Source organism: Phalacrocorax aristotelis, chromosome Z (assembly GCF_949628215.1).
Source record: "Phalacrocorax aristotelis chromosome Z, bGulAri2.1, whole genome shotgun sequence".
NCBI lineage: Eukaryota > Metazoa > Chordata > Aves > Suliformes > Phalacrocoracidae > Phalacrocorax > Phalacrocorax aristotelis.
Genome location: NC_134311.1, coordinates 41,267,915 through 41,289,877, shown reverse-complemented (window position 1 = coordinate 41,289,877; position 21,963 = coordinate 41,267,915). Strand labels below are relative to the sequence as shown.

General features: G+C 37.6%; 1 protein-coding gene across 1 annotated transcript in view; it reads right to left on the bottom strand.

Annotated features, from left to right (window-relative positions):
* The window catches only part of PRUNE2 (prune homolog 2 with BCH domain), a 144,214-nt gene that overhangs the window by 96,826 nt on the left and 25,425 nt on the right, over window positions 1–21,963 (bottom strand). The window contains exons 2-6 of the mRNA XM_075078716.1: window positions 13,657–13,761; window positions 12,996–13,198; window positions 11,515–11,678; window positions 3,481–3,633; window positions 1,613–1,707 (exon numbers count right to left, since the gene is read on the bottom strand). Of these exons, the coding sequence (XP_074934817.1) occupies window positions 1,613–1,707; window positions 3,481–3,633; window positions 11,515–11,678; window positions 12,996–13,198; window positions 13,657–13,761 (720 nt within the window). The remainder of the gene's footprint in view (window positions 1–1,612; window positions 1,708–3,480; window positions 3,634–11,514; window positions 11,679–12,995; window positions 13,199–13,656; window positions 13,762–21,963) is intronic.

Below are 21,963 nucleotides of genomic sequence, written 5' to 3'. Positions count from 1 at the left end.
GGGTGTAAGAAATCTTATTAGGATATACACAGGGAAGAACTATTCAAGTGATTTACCTCAAGTGGTACTAAAAAAAAAAGTTTTGATTAAATGCCAAGTAGAAGATAACAACTTCTTCTGCATACATCCTGGTTTCGGCTGGGACAATTTTCTTTCTAGTAGCTGGTATCATTCTGTGTTTTGGATTTAGTATGAGATACCATGCTGATGTTTTAGTGGTTGCTGAGCAGTGCTTACACTAGTCAAGGCCTTTTCTGCTTCTCACCCCACCCCACAAGCAAGCAGGAACAAGAAGCTGGGAGGGGACACAGCTGGAACAGCTGACTCCAACTGACCAAAGGGATATCCCACACCATATGATATCATGCTCCGTATATAAACTTGGGGAAAAGCTGGCCAGGGTCCACTACTCATGAACTGGCTAGGCATCAGTCAGCCAGTGGTGAGCAATTGCACAGTGCATCACTTGTTTTGTATATTCTTTTATCATTACCATTATTTTCCCTTTCTTTTCTGTCCTATTAAATTGTCTTTATCTCAGCCCATGAGTTTTACCTTCTATTTTTCATTCTCTCCCCCATCACAATGAGGGGGGAGTGAGCAAACGGCTGTGTGGTATTTAGCTTCCTGATGGGTTAAACGACAGCAGCATGTCAAATACTTTTGTATGGGTGACCTTCAGGCAAATGGTAAGACTGTAAATTACAAATATATACTATGTAAAAGTGTCTCTCTGTTGTTGAGATTTTCTTCAATCTAGTTAGGTTTTTTTTGTTAACCATTAGGCAAACTTCCATCAGAAGTAATACTGCCATGTCATACTTGGTCAGTGATCTAAACATAATATTTTTAATTAGTATTTTTACAAAATAGCCAGTAACATTTACATTTACTTCAAATCAAGTTAAATCGCCACTGACATCCATAACACAAATAATCTTGAAATAATGATACAAAACATACTACACAAGAGTTTTCCCTAAGCAGTTACAAAATGTTTGGGACTGGTCAAGAAAGAAAATCCAAGCAGCCACTACCAGGCTGTCTCAGGGATACTCATAAAGACAAATCTATAGTTTTGATCCAAAAGATCATAATGCTAGGAATTCCTGCCCCACTGATGTCCTTTTTTTTCCTACCAACATTTTTATTTAGGCAATGTGGCAATGGGCACACTTCATTACACAGTTTCAGGATAGGTTTATGTAAGGCATAAAAGAATATCCCCTCCTCTCAAAAAGCTGAGAGTGTGTTACAAGTGGCTTCATAAATTCTACGCCATATTGTAAGTGAAAGGTAGGACAAAGTCCTAGTTAGTAGCTACATACTGAAGTACAACAGAAAGCTCACACCTTCAGTTCACCGAATGGCTGCAATATGCTGCCGTTTTTAACACACCATGGACGAGGCTAACAGGAAGCAATAATCAGATGCATAATAATATAAGTCAGACTACAAACAGCTACTGGTTCTTTCAAAGTTAATTAAATTGCTGAAAATTCTGCTCATATATAACCTTGAGAAAATAACCAGCTCAAAAATCTTTGTTAAAGAACTGTCCCTGTATGCAATAGAGCTGTTTACCAACTATGTTGTTTAGATTTCCTCTTACCTCTAGTGTCATGTACACAGTGCTAATTGCTACTTTGATTTCTCCATCTGAAATCTCCTTGAGGTCCTTCAGCATAGCCTCCTCAATACCTACACCTGTTCAAGAACAGAAAGGAATTTCAATGCATACAAGTATCTATCTACAGCTGACCAGATGCAGCAACATAAATTAAAAACACAGCTTAGACCTTAGTATGTTGGGCCTTCTGTATTTTAGGACATCCTATGAGAAAATTAAAACCAGCATTAACATTTCAATGCTTAATATTTCTAGAAGGATTTTTTTAAGCAAGCATGAGATTTTAAGGGGCAGAGCAGGTAGGAAGCAAAGGATGAAGAGTTATGTCTCCTGCAATGAGGTTGTGTGGACACTCAAATTTTTTAAGCGAACTAAATTCCAGTTGATGATAAATGTATAGATAGACCATCCCTATGGTCTAATATGAAATCACTAATATGAAACATTTCTGGAATGAGTAATATATTGAAAAGCACATGTGGAATACTATGGTATTTATAAAATATTCAGAAGCAAAGCACTTAAGATATTCTGTAAAAATACAGCCATTCAGTCTTTCTGACCGTCCTCACAAATTGATACCAATGTGTTTTTCTTATGTACATCATACAGCGAATAAACCAGCTAGATGTTTATGTACCATACTAACAGTAGCACATATTCTCATCAGAAGCAACAATTTAAAATTGGAATTGCTTCATGTTGCAACCAGACACGTTGATTTGTTTAAGTGCAATGTACTGAAAACCCATGTGACTAAATTTCTCTAGCAGGAGATGTCTGTCTAAAATGCTGTAAGGATTCTCAGAATAAATATATATCATGTATAAGAACATAGTCATATCACACGATCAAAAATACAGACATGATAGCCAAATGTCTATATAAAGAAAGCTGCAAGCCACTTACTTCGTTGCAGGGTAGCAACTAAAATGTCTACAGTCTTGAACTAATCTAGCTTGCCACCTCACTGAAAGGAAAAGGGATGAAAGCAGCACCTCAAATTCTGTCCTTAACTACCAGCTAGAGCAACCATCTCAGGCTGACAGTCTGAATTCAGATGAGAGGATTCTGCAGATGGGCAGATATAAAACTGTAAAAAAAAGACTATGAGTCTGCATGGACCACGTGCGTACCTGATATGTCTAACAAAGAAATATCAATACTCACTCTTTGGTAATAATTTGGTAGCAAATGCCATTCAACAAAGACAGTTAAAAATCTGAGAGTTATTGCAGCAATTTTCATCAGGCTTTCAGAGCATCCCTTCAAAAGCCTGCTACCAAATTTTGGGTTCAAACACTCCCACTTTTGATCACTGAAAAAATAACAACTGTGTTCAGCAATTTCTAGCAGAAGGAGATGAAAGAATTGCCATTGTCCCACTGCTTCCTTAATCTTAGTCTGAAGTCAAATTCACTTCACCTGTCCACAGCCCTCAATAAATCTGGGAAGGTTCAAAAGATAAAATCCACTCCCACACCATGTAGGCAATTGTAGTACAATTTCTGCATGTGTGCTGACACACTGATCACGCCCCTATCCTTCATCAACACAATTTCTTGACTAGCATACACTTGTAAAAGCAACATATGAAATAACTTAATGTTTACTTTATTTGTACAAGCAATACAAGATTATTTAGGAGTTCGGTAGTTCCTCAACAGAAATCACAATTCCATGATCCAGAATGCAAGCCACTTAATTTAAAATTAAATATAATACATGTAAATGTCAATGAAGATAGCTTGCTGCAAGTATTTTCACTACACACAATGACCTGATATATTCTGATCAGTTTTATAACTAGATGTGTAGAAGGTCTGAAAAATAGAAGCAAGTTGCATTACCTTGTGGGTTTAACTGAGTCTCCTGGAGAACAGAGATAATTTCCTCTCGTGGGGGAAGATCTGGAAATTTTTCCTCTAGCATTGACAGTATTTTCTCCTGCTGCTCTGTAATCCCGTCAGCCTCCAAAGACATGCACTTGAAGAGAATGCTTCCTGAAACATTGAAAGACAAAAATCAATGCCTCCTGTAAACAGCAAAGAGGTACTACAGAAACAAGAATATTTAATGTATCACCACCCAAGCTCTTTCCTTCTTGGAGATTGTTTCCACTGACAAGTTCACTGAATTAGATATTGAATGCTTTTCACTCAGAAACATCCTCCTAACGTGAAGGCAGCTTCTAAAAACTAAATTTGGTGGCTTATCAGGGCCTACGCTATAGGTAACTGGCTGGTCCCAGCGCTGCCTCGGTGTGCAGCGTGCTGCTGTACGTCTAACACAGCTCTGTGGCACAGCCACTAGCGAGCAGTGGGACACCAGGGCTTGTTCCTCTCTCTAAGCATTAGACCAAGTGTTGGCATGCTCGGAAACACTAGATCCATATTGCCAACCTTCCTCCTACAGATGTGTCAATGAAGTGCTACAATGGACATAAGGAAGAAATTCTTTACAATGAGGGTGGTGAGGCGCTGGAACAGGTTGCCCAGAGAAGTTGTGGATGCCCCATCCCTGGAAGCGTTCATGGTTTGGTTGGATGGGCTTTGGGCCACCTGGTCTAATGAAAGATGTCCCTGCATGTGGCAGAGGGTTGGGACTAGATGATCTGAAAGTCATTGGTCACTTTGGTGTAACTGACTCTGGCTATAACCTCATTGATGAACACACGAAAAAAAGCACAGCACGTTCAGCCACACAAAATGATGCATTCAATTTTAAAATTTAAGAGGAACATAATCCAAAAAATAACTTCACCATAACTGGTATGTTCTTACAATACAGAGTTGAGTTTCACGTCTTTTCAGACAACTATGTGCTGCATACGTTCCATCTGGATGTGATACATTCCTAACAGTTCAAGGTTTAAAGTCACCCTTTCATTCCCTGGAGACGGGGATACCATTTATTAATAAACCCGAAGATAGCCTTCACTTCCAATTACTCACACTAAATTAAGGATAATAATCTTACACTTCAGCACTGAAATTATTTATTACCGTACTGTGCACAGGGATTTCACACAAATGTATGATTGAATTGCATCATGCTAGGTCAACGAGCAAATCAGTACAATAGTATACGATAGTTATTGTATGCCAAAATATTTAGTATAGAGCCATGAGAGGAAAACAAGGACTTGGACACAGCCATCCTCAGTCCTACCCAAACATCAAGTATGTATGTGTTCTTCTCATACACGGTCATCACATAAAGTAACAAAAAACATTTCTTCAAAATCCATAAAGCACTTGCAACAGAAAACAATTTTGCCATGCTAAGTACACACCCCCTTATTAAACAAACCCTGTGTGGATTAAATAATGTTTAACAAGCCGAAAGCTGTTCTTCATTAGATATTAATTTCTGGAAATTCACATACATGAAATTCCATTGTGTTTCTATTACAGATATTGTAAGTGCCAGTATTCTTTTCATTTCCAGTGTCCCTTTATGTCAGTCTTATCATCACTTATCATCACCACTGCCCTATTTGATAGTACTAAAAATATTAAAGAAATACAGACTGCATGAAAATCATGTTTACTGACCCAGATTGTAAATTTAGGTACACAAAACATGGCTCTACAGCAAGGATTTCAGTTGTCTACAGCTAAATAACTGATATATAAAGCACCAAAGACATCTATATATATTAGCAAGGCATATTTTTCAGTCCCTTACATGAAGCAAGCTTCTCAATCAGCAGCCTCCACGATAATTCATCTAACAATACCCCTTCATTGTTCCCACCTCTAACCAGTTAACAGTGCCTGTGCCGCATATTCCTGTCCATACCCTGGGAAGGGCGGTGACCAGAATGAATTACATGGCCCACAGCACCCTCCCAGTCAGCACAGAGCTGCACCTGGATAAACGGCAGCTCAGGGACCAGGTTGCATGAATTAGTTTAGCAATAGCAATCTTCTGCTTTTTCAGCATCCTTTCTTTCTTCCTCCAGGAGCAGACAGGGAAATTGCTCATGCACACACAAAGAAAATGGAGGCTCCAGCAGAAAGTACTGGACTTACAATGCATGCTCAAATTCATCATACGGTTACTACTGGAGGGAGGCTGTAGCACATCCCGTACAGCCTCACAGCAGCACTAGGATGAGTCAGGCAGTCTGTCCATCTGCATAGCTCCTCAGACACACAGCATGTCAAACTTTTACCACGGCTGTGTGTGCCTTGGGGTGGGGGTGGGGGAGGGTATTTGGGGAAGACCAAGAAGATAAAATCTTAACACAAACATACCGGAAAATGCAGTAAAACAAGAGGTGTGAGCTGTATATCCAGTCAAGTTTATCAGTTTTGAAATCAATGTGAGCTTTGCTGTCTGCTTGATTATATTGAAATAACTATGTGGTGGGTTCGGTGTCAGGTCAGCAACTTCTGATTTTAGCTCCATATACCACAAATCGTTCCAGCCTAATTACAGGACTGATTGTGAATTGAGCAATAACTACACCACAGTTTTTATCCAGTCAGGCCTGGATTTCAACTAAGCTATAAGACAAATGTAGAACTATGTCCTCCCTAAAACATAATAAAAAAGCTCAACCATACAGAAACAGTCAAATGAAGACAGTTTCTGAATCTCAGAATTTCAGTAAAAGTATTTTCTCCTGTTTCTCATAGAAACAATTCCCAAACTACTGAAATAAAACGAAATAGGATATTTAATTATCCTTTTTTCTATGTCAGTATTTCAAACAGGTAATGTTCCCATCCAGCACAGGCAGTTTCTACTGCCTGCAGAAAGTTCAGGGCTGGGCCACCAAATTAAACTGACTAGCTCCAGGCCCAATGCAGCCCAGTGCTTGTAGAGCCAAGCAAAAGTGTTTTGGGAGGCAAGACAGCAAAGGAGTTGAACGAAGAAGAGGAAGGGTGTCATATTTCCCAAACTGCAGAAAATAAGCAAACTGGGAGCAGAAAGCTGTCATTACCCCAATACAGGTTCTAGCAGCCAGGTCAGTATCTGGCTGTGATTTTAACAAGTGCCTGAACCACAGCAGCTATGCAGTACCAAAAATCATTGTACTAGCCTGTTTGCTAAAATAATACATGGATTTCTTTCACACCAAAGCAGTTCTGATGTACTGTTGCAGCAGCATTGCTCATGCCAATAAAACTAGCTAAATCCTCCTAGACACATGGACTGGTGGAAGGAAACTTTTACATTATTCATTTATTCCACAATCAAAAGGGATGGAAAGATTGCCTAGGGCATACTATGGCAGCCTACCATGCATTTCTACAGGTACCAGTATGCATTTCTCTCTTGCTTTCACGTGTGTGACAAATTCTTGGTTTCTTCAACAGTAAGGCCATCTTGGATTTGACTTGGCAGGACACAGATATTACTGTAAAGTTGTAAAATCAGAATGTGTTTTGACATGCACTGTACTGCAGCACTGGAAGCCTTTGCCGTTCAGTGCTCAGTTCATCTCAGGGTCAAGCCCTTTGCATATTTTGATCAGGGGTGACATATTTAAAGAGGAAAGAAAAGTTAGAAATTTTGGGATTTATCACTTAATGAAAGAAGAAAATGCAGTCAGCCTGAAATAATGCTTCATCATAGGCAGACATCTTAGAAAGGTTTTAAAAGGCTATTTTTCTCACTTGTCACAGCAATACTGTAGTGCTTGCAATTGCTAACTTTTCTACCAGTATAAAGCAAGAAACTGATCCTTCTCAAATTAATAGGGTGTCAGCATGCCCTAAGATCAACAGTTATTCTTCTTTCATTCTTTAATACTATGCTTATCAGCAAGAAAGGCACTTGTCTTCTCTCCCAGGCATTCTCAGCACCCCTGTGAGGGTTGAGATTCCAGGTGGTTTAGACAGAAAAACAGTTCACTCAAGGTACTTTTGCTCGGTGAAGGGTCAGAAGTCCATTTAGCCATGTGCTCTCTTGTAAGTACCTCCTGTAAAAAAGATACACGGGCTCAGAAATGTGCAGATTTTACTGAGTGATGGTGCAACTCCCCCAGGGTTTCTGAAAGCATAATGGAGGCTGCTCTGCCTGCTGACAAGCATAGAAAAAAGAAATATGTAATAGGTTATACAAGATTCAATATTATTTCTTGTATATATCACACTACATTACAGATACTTTTTTCTGAAGGAGAGGTCACTAGAAAATAGGCTAGGACTCTCTAAAAAATATGCATTTCATTCTTTTTTCCAAAGCAGTTTGAAGTGGAGCACTAGTTTTGCCAAAAGCAATTGCTGTGCATTAATATTAAACATGATCTAATGAAGGCAGAAGTCGTTTTGGGAAAACATTAAGAACAGTAAAAGCATCTCCTGAATTATAAGTTTATGTCTGAGAGAAACAGTACAATGAAAATATAGGCATTTCTCCTGTCAATGTTTTGTTCCATGACCTGGAAAAATAATGGACATGGAAGAGGGGAAAACCAACAGTCCCTCACGCAAAGTGTATTTCAACACTCCTCAACCTCAAAAAGCCCCAGAAACCAAAATTGCAAAATGAACCCAAGCAAGCAATCTTCATCATAATTAAAAGGATAGCCACAAAACTGGAATAAAATGTAATTTGGAGGGGGGGAGGGGGGCAGGTGGAAGGAAGCAACGCCTCCAGGAAAACTGTTTCCATTCATAAAAACAAAAGTATTAGTCCAAATCAGTGCAGCGTTTGGTCCAGTTCAAAATGCTTCTTTCTTTCTGGCACAGATATTAAGGATGCACCACTGAGGAAACATGTGAATCATCTGATTAATGTACAAGACAGAACAAAACAAAATATTGGCATAATTCCCGAAGTCCTTAAAAGGCCATTTCTTAACATTTCTCTGGGTGGCTAGAAAAACAAACTGATCTTCTCTACTGAAAGTCAGACTGCCCCAACAGGGCACAAAAAGACCACAACTATGCAACTAGCAAAAGCAGATTCACATTAAAAAAAAAAAAAGCTGATGATCTTACTGTTAATCTGTCTCTATTTACACGTTGCAGTCTGCACCTTGTGGCATCCTTCAAGGCCTTATACAAATAAACATAAGGAGGCATTTCTGAGAGTGCACTGACCCAAGGTACCTGACAGTGAGTGCTTGGAATCACATCCTTGCCAGCTGGCTGCAACAGAAAATCTAATGATTCAGCAGTTTAATGGATCTTGAGTTTGGCAACAGTCCCCTCGTAAACATCTCCGGGGAAATAAAATAATACAGGCCCAAGACTCTGGCAGGTTCTATAATTGTTTGCTTCTGGCACAAATCCAGGGACAGCACAAGCTCTAACTTAAGGCAAATATGGCTGTACACCACTCTGACTCTCCAAGAAGGCTCTATTCAAAGCCCAAGGGCAGAATTAACTTATAGTTTGTCTGACGCAGAGACAAAGATACTAGGAAAGCATTCAGCTGAAAAAAAAGTCCATAAATATTAAACTGCCTGAATCAATAATGTTCAGTTTCACAGGAAAAGCCTTTCTCTTGACTTTTATTTTTTTAAAAACTCAGAAGAGCAGGTGAAGTTTGTTCAAAGTTGAAATATGTAAAGTTATAAACACCTGCCTTTGTTATTAAATTTTTTTTTTAATTGCTAACAGACTGTGAGAAAAAAGAAGTTTGAAAAAGAGGTAACAAATGAAGCTGTCACAGCCACCACATGATAATTATTAAAACATGAGATATTTGTATTACCTTACAAGTCTTCTAGCAAAATACTCACAGGAAAGCCAGAAAATGAAAGATGAGTTCCCAGCTCAGAGACTCAGACATTAGGACCTCTCAGCTGTTTTATGAAAATAAAATCCTAATTCTTAGCATTCTGACTTCTACATTGGCCTTCCACTCTGAACTTCCCCCAAAATGTGTACATACTGACAATATACAGATTTACATTAGATGTAATGTAATGTAACAAAATGGGAAAAAGCCAGTAGGACCTTTTCACTGGCTCTATGCCTGTGGAGTACCACCAGAGAGCAGGGCCATCCTGCAGGCCTCTGCTCATGCGTTCACTGGTCATGAGAATGAAGCAGCCACCCCTCCTTCCAGACCACGATATGTGATCCCTTTATTTCCTATGCTCACAGGTAAGACAAATTTCAAAAGCTATACTTTATGGGCAAGGGCTTTGACAAACAGCCTTAATACATACAGAGAAACAAAAGCTAGACTTGAGTATCTTTTATTTGATCTTTTATTTTCAGATTGCTTGTAGTTTGATCTGCCATCTACATACATTTATATCTAGGTTATCTTTTTTTAATCTTATCAAAACCAGTAATGGGATTCACTGACTTTTCTGAATTTGCAACGGAAGGTTCTTAAGTACTTAAAATCTTTTCTATTTTAAGAGACCCACAAGAGGACTTACTGTATTGCTTGGCCTTCTATATGTACAAACTGCATTGCTGGGAGGAGTAGAAAAGCATCACGTCACAAGTGCAGCTTGCTGTTTAGGCTTTGTCAATCACTTCTCACACCATGCAAGAGACTCTTATATCCACTAAATTCCTCAAACATGTGCTACAAAACACAGTAATTAAATTGAAGGTACTAATTTTTGTTAAAAAATGTAGCTACTATCTCCCTCAAAACTCAAAGTGCTATCTCTAATGCAAACACTTTCAGTATTTCTCTAATAAAAGTACATTATTTTAATCTGGATACAGACTAGAGACCTAAAACATGTAGTCACTTAAAACCGCGTGTGGTACGCAAACACGTTCTTATGAATTTTTTAAAGCACTGCCTCCTGACTCTTCCACCACCAGACAGCTATCCTGAGTGATCCCCAAAAGCCTGTTTTCATTCTGCCTCCAAAATCAATTATTATGCTTGGTCATTTGCATAGATTCCTGGATAGCTATTCAACAGAAGTTTGGAACTTAAGAAAATATTTCATGGCAGGTTTACTAGAGCTTATTAGCATGGGAAGATACTAAAAGAGCAGGCTAAATGCTCTGTTACTGTTAATGCTTCTTCTACAGAAACTTAAAAAAAAAAATCCATTACCTTTTGTAATTTCTCATAACAGGCTCATTACAATAGTTATCACAGTGAGGAGCACAATGACAAGCCAAGACTCCAGTAGCTTCTGAAATCTAAGTGTAGGCAAGTTTTCATAATCCTCATTAAACATGTCCACATCAATTTCTTAAAAGGGCATTTAACAGTTGCACATCAGTTAAAACCTAAAACCTTTAAAATTCATTAAACACAATTAAAATTCAGTAAATAACTTAAAACGAGCAACTGTTTCTTTTCAACCCCAGTTTTACTTCCAGTTGAAGAGTTCTGCTGCAACAAATAAACTGAGAAAGCTAATACAAACGATGAAGACAGAAGTGAAAATACTCCCGACTGTTGAAGCCTCATCCTTCGTACACCACCAGGCATACAATACAAAAGAAAAGGAGGGCGCAATGAAGATTTGGTTACAGCATTTTTAAACAGTAAAAGTTTCACATCACACCATTAAAACATCATTCTATAAAAAGGTACCACCATCAGAAGAAGCTTTAACATGTAAATATTAGATTCCAATCCATATTGTTGTCCACAGGCAGGCAGAGCTGAACTGGCGGCACTGCACAGCCCCTGGAATCGACGAACTGCACAGCTTTTCCAGCTACCCAGCTGGTGTGTCGACAGCTCCATTTAATATTCTTGTCTAGTGATACAGCAAAGACCTCTCATGCCTATTTTTAAATGCACATTTTTAATATTCAATATAATGTTACTCTTTAACAAACTCTTTACTCCCTGCTTCTTTTATGAAGCTTCCCGTGGTCTTTAAAGGGATTGTTAACCAAAGAATGGATCACACTCTTTCTGCATGAGCAGATTCAGAAACACTCCATTAAACCTTTCAGTATTTAATATAAAGAGTAATCTCTCACCTCTGAGGAGATAAGCCAGTTGCTGAGTGATTAACTCTGGTGCCTCTTGAAGAATCTCTTTTACTACTAAAGAGGAAGAAGACGCTTGTAACTCCAGGCTGCCATCACATTGCTCATCTGGATTGATGACTTTGACAACAGCTGATTCCAAACTTTTATCCTCACTATTAAGCAAATTTAAAAGTTATATATATTTTGCTTTCTAGCTGCTTAGACAACCCAGTAAAACAGTGCAAAATATTTTCAAAAATTCTGGATGATAACACTATTCTTATTGCTACTTGAAGTCTGCTATAAAGCCAAAGAACGTCACAATGAGGTCCTAAAACTGTAATTTTTTTTAATGAAGTGTTCACAGTGGTTTTATTACTTGATACATCACTAAGACGTAAATGTTTATATTTCCATTATCAAAATCTTTAAACATTAATAATTTGAAAAAAATATTTCTACATGTACTGAAAATATCGCTCTTCATATAGGGAAGGTTTGGGACTTTTCTCATTGAATATTTTGAAAGCTTACAAATAATTTTTTTTTTCATTGAGATGCTTTATGTTTCTGCTTATAAAATCAATAACAAAGCCAAACTATATTTAATAATATAAAACACTAATCATAATTCTTTAGAAGGAAGAAACAAGAAGTAACAGTAATAAAAAGCAAATCTTATGGATAACTTCTCCTTTGAAAAAGTGAATGATGTGCTGACCTAGCTGCAGTTAAAGAATCAATAGCTATGAGATTTATGCTTATTTCTCATTTTAGATTTTCCCTACATTTATTCTAATCTACAAACCTCTCAGAGTAGGGTGTGGCTATAGCACAACAGGATATTACTTATCTTCAATGAACTCTAAAGAGAGTTGGCAGTAAAGAGCACCCTTCACTCTGGGCAAGACAAGCACACCATTATAAAGAAGTTCACTTTACAAGATTCACTATGGGCTTGTAAATACTCCCTCTTAAGGACGGGTATATGGACTATGGTCTTCCACAGAGCAACTATAAGCCTCTGGCACTGAGGACATTTTGAGAAAAATGCTGTACTCTGTAAGGACTGCAATAATCTAGCAGCCATATTAACAGCACATGTGGAAGTGTGCTGGCCATCTCCAAATCAGTGTGAGAGTCTCAATGCCTTTAGTGAAAGCTAAATAAGAAGCAGGAAAAAAAATCTGATTTCTTAATTTACTGGTCACAGGAAACCTCCAGACTCTTTAAACTAAATTGAAATATCTAATCTGTGTGAAAACACAGGGTCCTTAAAAAAGGGACTTCCATTAAAAGTCCTGGAAAGATTACTATTTAGTTTATTACATTTATTGCACATAATGGGAGACAAAATATATTTTAACTTCCTTTTTTATTGTCTGTATTAACACAGCAATACCAATATTAATGCAGAATAAATGTAAAATAGAGTTTTTAAAACAGTTCAAACCCGCATAAGCCATCTTGTTGTACATACAATGCAATACCTTGTCAGCATGTTGCTGTTTACAAGTGTTAAAGACAATTTCCCTTCAGCATTCAGCTGGTGCAAATTGATTTCGTCTCGGAAGATATGGAATGACTCCGGGATATTCAGCTCCTCTAATATAAATCTTGTCTCTGTGAAGTAGCTAAAATCTCTTCTTGGTATGTTCAACACGGGTAAGCAAAGAACATCAGGCGGACTGACCTGTAATGTAGGTGTGCATTTGTCAGAGTTGGATATAATAAGGCCTGTTTTTTATTAGGAAGACGCTTTAATAGAGTAAGCAATTAAAACAGTCTGAATGTTCTGTATAAGGTTTCCCCCCTTACACTTAATTAAAAAAAAAAATTATTTTGCTTTTTTTGTTATTCTTCTGTCTCCATTTGCCTCTTACAGAATCACTGGGAAACTAGGAAGGAGAAAGAATGATGTACAGGGGTGATTTTTTGCTGCTGTTGAATAAGCCACCTAATACCTACTCAGAAATTTTAGCATGTAAAGAAATGCAGATTGTTTCTATTTAAAAACCTCGCCTCTGATTATAACAAAAGCATTGTCTGAAATAATGTTTTTACAATATGTTTTAATTTACTTAACAGTAAGATGCCTGGAACAACCTGGAACAAATAGGTTAAGACCACTTGGTCCATTCTTTCCATTACCTTGTCTAGAAAGTAGGCATAGGCAAGAGTAGAAATGAGCGTATCCAAATCACAGGATTTATTCCCAAGAACGACGTGGACTTTCTCCAGACGCTTGCTCCTGTTCTGTAACACATAAGAAGATATTGCAATGAGTGACAACGACAAGACAAAACAAAGCCCAATCACCAAGACACTTCAAAAGACAGGTTAAATATCAGGCATTGTCCTCAGTTGTAGCGCTTTTTGCCGCTGACTGAAGGAAGGCACTTACTGTGGGATCAGACATGTTTCCTTGGCATCATAGCTCCCAAGAAAGCCAAGAGATCTGGGTTTCATAAGAGACCCCAGTTTAGAACCCGAATGAGATCTAACCTGACAGAAGTCCCTTTAGCAGCAAAGTAATAGATAAGCAGCTTCCAGTATATGTGGAAAAAGCTTTTGAAGACTCCTCACGAATCTAATACAAAAAGCAGTCCCAAAGAGCATGGAGAATTAACACAGTAAACTATACATAGCACATTGTCATTTTAATTTTCCTGTTTTTCCTTTGCTTGGCTAAAATCAGTAACTCAACAAAGTGGCTTTCACCCTGAGTCTTCAGCAGCTGAACATGCCCGGTGAAGCACTGAGGACTTTTTAGTTGTTCTCACTGCAAAGTGAACTGAGTCTTTTCTGCATTTAATAAAATTATGACCCTTACAAACACGAGGAAAAGAAGACAGACCAACTCTGTGAAAGCAAAATGTTGCAGAGAGATGTCTACCTCCTTCATTCTATGATTCATAATTGCACACACAAAATGTAAGATGATGTTCTTGTGCACATCATTAATGTCAAGCTAGCTGCATGGAAACTTTCCAGTTTATTTTCTTTTTATGAGCTGTACTTCTTAACTTGAAAAACATATCTGACTGATGCTAAGGTAGATATTTCAGAACCAAATATATGCAATTAAACATTTTTGTTGTTGTTGTCATATACGGGTTGATGTACCTTTTGCTATTTTGAATTAGGATTCTGGGTATCAAATAAAATTTTAACTTTTCAACAGAATATATAACTAGTATAGCAATCTCGATAATTATAAACGTGCAATTTTTTTAAACCAACCTTTTTTCTCTGTGTCTAATCTTACCTCTATCTGGATACAAGGAAGAAACCTAGTTCTCTGTCTCTCATATGGAACACAGCCACCAAAATTCCTTTGGGTAACAAAACCAGGACACCTATTCTCCATTACCTACGTACTGGGAAAGACAGACTGCTTCCTGAAGAGTACAGTGTCAGGAACAGGTATGTTCATTTCAGCTGTAGGCCTTCACCAGCAATAACCTGTCTCCATTATCCTCTTTTCAGTATAATTTTTGTCACATTGTTCTTTTGCAGCATACATATCTGATTGATCAGCCACTCTAAAGAATGAAAATAACAGTCATAAACTCATGCTTTTTTAGTATTATTCAGTTTACATAAGTCTTTTCACGCCTTTTCATATGACAGCTATTCTACCAGTGTTAAAATACAAAGTCAACCTGTAAGCTGTCTTAATAAGTAATTCAAGTTTCTATTTCATAGAGTTCAAGGCCAAAACTGGCCAGAACAAACAGTAAAGAAAGTCTGTGCTTCACATTCTGATGATGTAAAACACACCGACAAGAGAGAAAAGTAATAATCCACATCTTTTTTCACTAGTCTGAAGAATTTTCTTCATTAAAAAGTGTGAAAGCATGATTTTTGAAGAGACACCTTCCAATACCAAATTATGTATTACCAAACCAATTATTAATAATGAAATACATTGATATGAGTAAAGTTGTAGAATACATTTGGACAGCTAAATCTTCCTGTAGTTCTGGAATCTCATAAAGGGAGCAAAACGTAACAAAAACAACCTAAAATGTCATTCAGAATTACTGCTAGAAAGCACTAGAAGACATTTGCTATTATTTTCCTAAATTAAATTCTCCATTTTCTGTACAAATATTCTTATCCATGTAAGTGATCTGTTCTTCTAAAGACATGTTGGATTCAATGATCCTTATGGGTCCCTTCCAACTCAAGGTATTCTACGATTCCATGATACATTTCCAGAAAGCAGCACAGATTTGATAGAAATAGATCAAGCTTGCAGACAGTCTGCCCCAGCCACAGAGAGAAGTCCCATCCTAGTATTTGCATTCTCATAGTATGTGCTGTCTCATTAGAGGCAAAGTTAACAGAAAGACAGATAGGTAGAGTCTCCCCCATTCTATTTTAACACAGGAAACCTTCTTGTACCAACAACACAGATACTTTACCAAAAGCTTAGCAATGACCACTGTGTTACAGAAGCGAGAGCCGGTTAAATACTGTTTTATCCTGTGTTGGACAGACAGTTTGGGATCGGAGCATCAGGTAAAAGATCAACTCTGCCAAACTACAGTGATTAAAAAAATGAATGCTACTGCAAGCTTTCATCTTGGCACAAATGAGTGCTATCCACCAATTCTCCCACAGGACTAGGAAAGCAATATTTTTAACCCTCATTCTGATTTGCAGCATCTTTGAAGTTGTAGAGGTCAGTACTTTCAGCATGACATCACTTCCTTAGATAACCATTACTGGCAAAAAGACACCATCATCCACAGATAAAAACCATGAGATACTCCTTCAGGAGCAACCAGGTCCTGTAGTGTATAACCACAATGTTGTTTACTACAACTTTTAAAGCAATCCAAAGCTAGCAAGAAGGAGAGTACTGATAGATCTGAAGTTATGTTAACAGCAATAATTTAATAAATTGTACAAAACTATTTTCATATTGATTAAAATAATATTTTAAGATCAATGAAACCCTCAAAACAGCCTTTGTTCTCAACTTCCAGTGCTTAAATCTTAACTTATCCATAATATACACAGAACACTGCACAAAACAAGTGTTCCCTACGATGCCCTGCCTTTTTTGTATAGCTGGAACAAAAGTACGCTATCCCTCTCAGTTCCCACATCAGATAGTAGGTTTCAAAAAACACAGAAAAGAAATGGCATTCTTGAGCTCAGGTGACATGTTCAGCTCTCATGTGGAAAGTTTACTCTATGGAGTTGGTACCACCTCTTCTGATGCTGGGGGAACTATCTCCTCAGCTTCTATGGCTGCTCATGGTTCAGAAACCATCACAAGCTACTGTCTGTGGTTGTGACTTGATTTCTTACCTATTTTTTCTAGAAGATCAAGGCACAAAGTAGACCTTCCACTGACAGTCCTAACATGCTATTTTAAAGATCGGTGATATCTTTTTTTCACCTTTCCTGATCTCTGCTCTCCTATTCACTAAGCATAATTTTATTCTCTTCTTCCCCGTTTGCAGGTCCAAGATATATGATCTCACAAGCATTTCCTCTCCCCATGTGTAGTTCCCTGAATGGCTTTTTGGTATCTTACTACTAAGTATTAATAATAACCTTCCAAGAGGTATAGTGTCCACAAAAGCAAACCTGAAATATACCCTCCCAGGACCATCCAAGCTTATTGTTCATCTTATAGGTCAGAGACTGCTTCCTCTTCTGCCAACTAGTTTGCATGGTCTGCTGCTTGCTAATCAGCCAGCTAGGAGAAAAGCAGGCACATAGATGTGAGGCTTCCTCTTTCAGCTCTTTCCAAAGTACCCAGCAGAGAAACCCACAATCAGGAAGACAAAGCTTTAGATCCATAAACTCTGTGAGACTTAGTTGCAATAGGACTAAAATGTGATTAATTCCTGCAGCTACTACACCTAACCCTGAGAGGAATCATGAACCCTCAATATCTCCAAGAATCAAAATTTAAAAAGTTGATAATGAAACTGGAACTCATAAATTAAACTACATAAGGGACCACCAATCTCTCTTGGTGCTGGTTGGCTAAGTTAAAGGTAAGTTGTAAAATGCATAAACACTGGATGCCTAGAAAAAAATGAGTTAAAGAAATTATGTTTCATTTTCAGATGGCATCAGTCAAGATAACTCAATTCAGATCAGACCTGCACAGATCAATATTCACTTACCATGCTCAAAAAAGAGATTTATAAACATCTACAGAAGCTACTTCTACAATCTAGTAATAGATCTCTTCTGACACTTTGATACTCACAGTGAAGAACTTCTCATATCTCCCCAATTTTGTCATCTTTAATCACATAAACGCATTTGTATGGCAACTGTATCTTTATGCAAGTGCAATCAAAAATACCTTTTATTGGTTCTTACCTACATCAAAAACAGCTGATTCATTCAAACATCCAGCATATACGGGCAACCAGGTTTGAAAAAACTTTGTCTAGGACATATTACTTCAGTGATTCATCAAATTACAATAGCCCAGTCAAAAATGAGTGTCTCCTCTTTTTTCCTTCTGTTATTATAGGAGCTGAAATGATCTTGCAAGATAAGAAATACTGAAGACTTTTTCTAGTATAAACAGGATCTCCTACAAAACGCTTACTCTCTCAAGGCAAAAATTGTTCTTTTCCCTCTCCTTTGCAAACACACACACAGCCCCCGCCCCTACACTCACCCCCTGTGCACATGCGCACACACATACAGCCATGTACCACCTTGCTTTCTGAGTCACTATTTTATTTTTGCCTCAAATCTCACTGCATCTTCTGTCCTTCAACTGCAACAAAATCACTGCATTTTGTTGCATGGGATGGGACAGTACTTGTCAAGGATAGCAGTTCTTTGAAGGAAGGAGCTATATGGCTCAACAGAAGCATATTAATAAAGAGAAGCTGCAGAGTCACATAATCATAGTGTCAGACACAATGCTGAAAGCTTTTCCAGCCTTGTGGCTGAAACACTAACAAGGGAGTGTGGCTGCACAGCCAGACTTAGCTTTACTGGAGATGCATGGGGAAAAAGCCTAACTACCTGGACCAAGGACAAGATAGTAATAAATATTGCTACTGAGATTTTAAGTCATTCACTTACATAAGAGAGGAGAGGATTTTTGTATCTACTCAGCAGCTTTGGAATTGTACCTCCAACCCAGAGGTAAAATTTATTGAGTAGTCATTTTGGAGTACATCCTGCATTTGCCTTACAGTATCAGGCAGTATTATACTTCCATCAGCCTGAGAGCTTTTAAGTTGATTATCCTTCTCCATTGTCAAAGAAATGGCTTTAAGCCAAGGCAAAGTTAATTTAATATTTTAGGCTAAGTTCAAGTTAGTTTAATATTTCATAAGTCTTTTCACAAGAAAGCTTTATACTGGCCTGGACAAAAAAAGAAAAGATGGTCTCTTATCCTGGTAAGTCTTTGTTTTCTCTCAGCTTTTCTTCTGTCCTCAAAAATATTATATTTGCCTGCCCCCACAGTACCACATTTATCATGTATAGTATATGATATATATTGTAGTTTACTGTAATAGTTGTAAAATACATGGTTAAGTAGTGGCTCCTTTCCTAAGGAACATAATTTAATAGAGGAAATGTCAAGTGTGCCACATTTTAATCATTACCTGTTGGATCTATATCATACAATGTTGCTTTACTTTTGGATCTAAAATAAAGCTTTTTTTACAGCAAACATCAGTCTCTTACTAGCAGAACAAACTATGATAAAACAAAAGGTCAATTTTCTAAATCCATACCATCTGCTTTTGTGTGGGAGACAGCCTTACAAAAAATATAAACAAAAGTGGGAGGGTCATAAAAATTCAATGCCACCCTCAGAAATGGTTGGATAGGCATAAAATATCACCTGATATTTTGTGTTCAATAAGATCTGATGACAAAAGACTATGAGTAGTCTATAACAAAGACTAGAAAAAGGTCTTCACACTTCGGTTGTCATTCATATCACACTTACCTGGGGCCTGATAGGCGTATTTTTCCCAGTCTCACCTGCCCTCCCCTCTCTGATGGTGACTGCACTTCCCACAGGAGGTTGAACAAAGCCTTGTTGAACAAGCATTATTGGTCTTCTGCAGTTAATACTTTAAAAGCCATATTTAAGAGTCAAGAGCTTGGTAAATAGCATTTTATTTTAAAATGCCATTTCCCAAAATCCCACTGTTTCATACAAGCATGCTGATCCTTCAAAATTAGTAACGGAAATAGGCAGGTTAACTACCTGGCACGCCAGCCAGGCAAGGAAGTCCTGTCCTTAGATTGTTCCCGGAACTTCCACATGACAGGAGCTCTCTCTTCCAGTCATTTCTAATCAAGAATTGGCACGGTCAGTTATTGCTGCTGAGAATTCAGTTCAATATTTCTGCAATACCAACAGGCTCTGACTTGGCATTCTGCATACAGATAAACTTCACACTGTTCAAGAAAGAATTCCTACCAACTGCAAACATCTACCCTCTTCTCACTTTTAATTAATTTTACAGAATATAACTGCATGCAAGTCTGCTCTGCCTGTTCTTGAAATACCTTCTAACTTACCATGTACATTTATTCTCATTGCGAAAAATAAAAATGAACAATGATTTCCACCTGCAATTTTCATTTGAAAAATAGAGTAATCAAATAATGCTGAGATGCCATTTAAATATCAAAAGAAGCACCACATAATTAAAAGCATCAATCAAAATCTTGTTAGCTCCTTTTAAAATTAGATTTATTCCATCAGTTGGTTTGGCATTGATTTTCCACCATGTTTTATAAGCTTTACATGTTCACACTCTCTTGATTCTCCAAATTTTTGCCTTTCGGGACAACTTTTGAGACATCACTTCTACTGGATCGTGGGGTGTAATTATGCAGTATACCCAATAGTATCTGGATTTCAGAACAGGTCATACAGAGGGTACACATACATTCCCACACATTTTGGAAGCGTGACTTTGGCACCACATGTTTTGATCCCAATTTTGCTCTTACATAAAGATAAAACTCCCATTACGTCAGATATTAAACGTACTTTGTCTCAGGGAATTAAAGAAACCTAAATTTTTGTGATACAAGATTAACAAAGTGAGGAGGAAAAAAAGTTATTTAAATGATCTTAGGCTCAGTAAAGATATCACATTGCTCTTCTTGCAAAGGCAAAACAGGATATACTCTCGTATGGCTGAAAAGGAAACTGTTCCCAGCAGAATGATTTTTTAAGCTTGAATCAGCAGTACTTCAACAGCCTGTCAATAGGATTCTCTATCACAGAAGTTACTAAAGTAAAAACCAAAGTTCCCTTCTTCCTTTTATGTTGCATTACCCATTTGTTGCTCAAATTAACATGTTCTATGCAGGATTAGTGCTTTCACCTAATAACTTGAGTATCAGCAATACCACTTACAGCAATTCAGCTCCACAAAAGAACAATTTATATTCCTGTTCCAGGTTATCTGTAGTGTCTAAAGCCAGTCACAGCATATATTTGAATTTTCAGCTCAAGTTACACAACTCCTCTCCTGTCTCCTTCCCCACTTGCCGCTTAACATGCAAAGGAGAGACTGAGATGCCTATCAGTTTACAGGACTTGAGAGTATTCATCTCTTTTAGGAATTGTTTGGCTTACTACAGGATTAAGGTGTCCCTTGAAATATTAAAAACAAATTACCTAAAAGCAGGGATCATTTTTACCTGGGTAGCAGAGTGACGTGTCATATTAATTGCATCAGTTCTGTGGTGCGTCACGATATGACTGGTACCAATAAACCCCTACATCATACAGTGCAGAAGCTGAATGAATTATAGAGACCAAAGAGAAAGTGTTTTGGAGAAAAAAGGTGACTTTTCTTTTTTTCATTTAGTGAAGGCAAGGGAATTCAACTCAAATAATGCAATTCATTTACCTGCCTCTGTCACAGACTTAACATCTGACCTCAGAGTATTTAAGAAGCTTAGTTGCTGCTTTGAAATTGTGGAAGAAACTTTGCAACTGAGAATAGATTTACCAAGAGTTAGGAGGCACTTGAACACTGTGCTGTACAGGAGCCTTTGGAGTGGCTGCTTCTTAAGTCAGTGTAGCCCTTAGGTGATATGCACCAAGTTGAAAAGGAGACCATATCCTGAAGTGAGTAAACAGCCCAGTATAAATACCATTAGTGAATCTTCTGTGTTTATATGGACAATTTATAAGCAGGTTTTACTCTGTTCTTACCTTTTTTTTTTTTTAATTGTATCACCTTGCAATCTCAATGTTTCTTCTAAATTTTTATCAATGTGCTATAGATAATATTTGTGACTATACTGCACTCAAATACAAAAGTTATTTATAGCTACATTTTCAAATTTTCGTTTTGTTTCAGATCTTCTGTGTAAACTTCTGTCTTCTCTTCATCATGAACTATATTTTAAGTGATTCAAGACAAACAAGTAGTCCATGCTAACAATAAAAATCATAGATATCATCCTCCCACC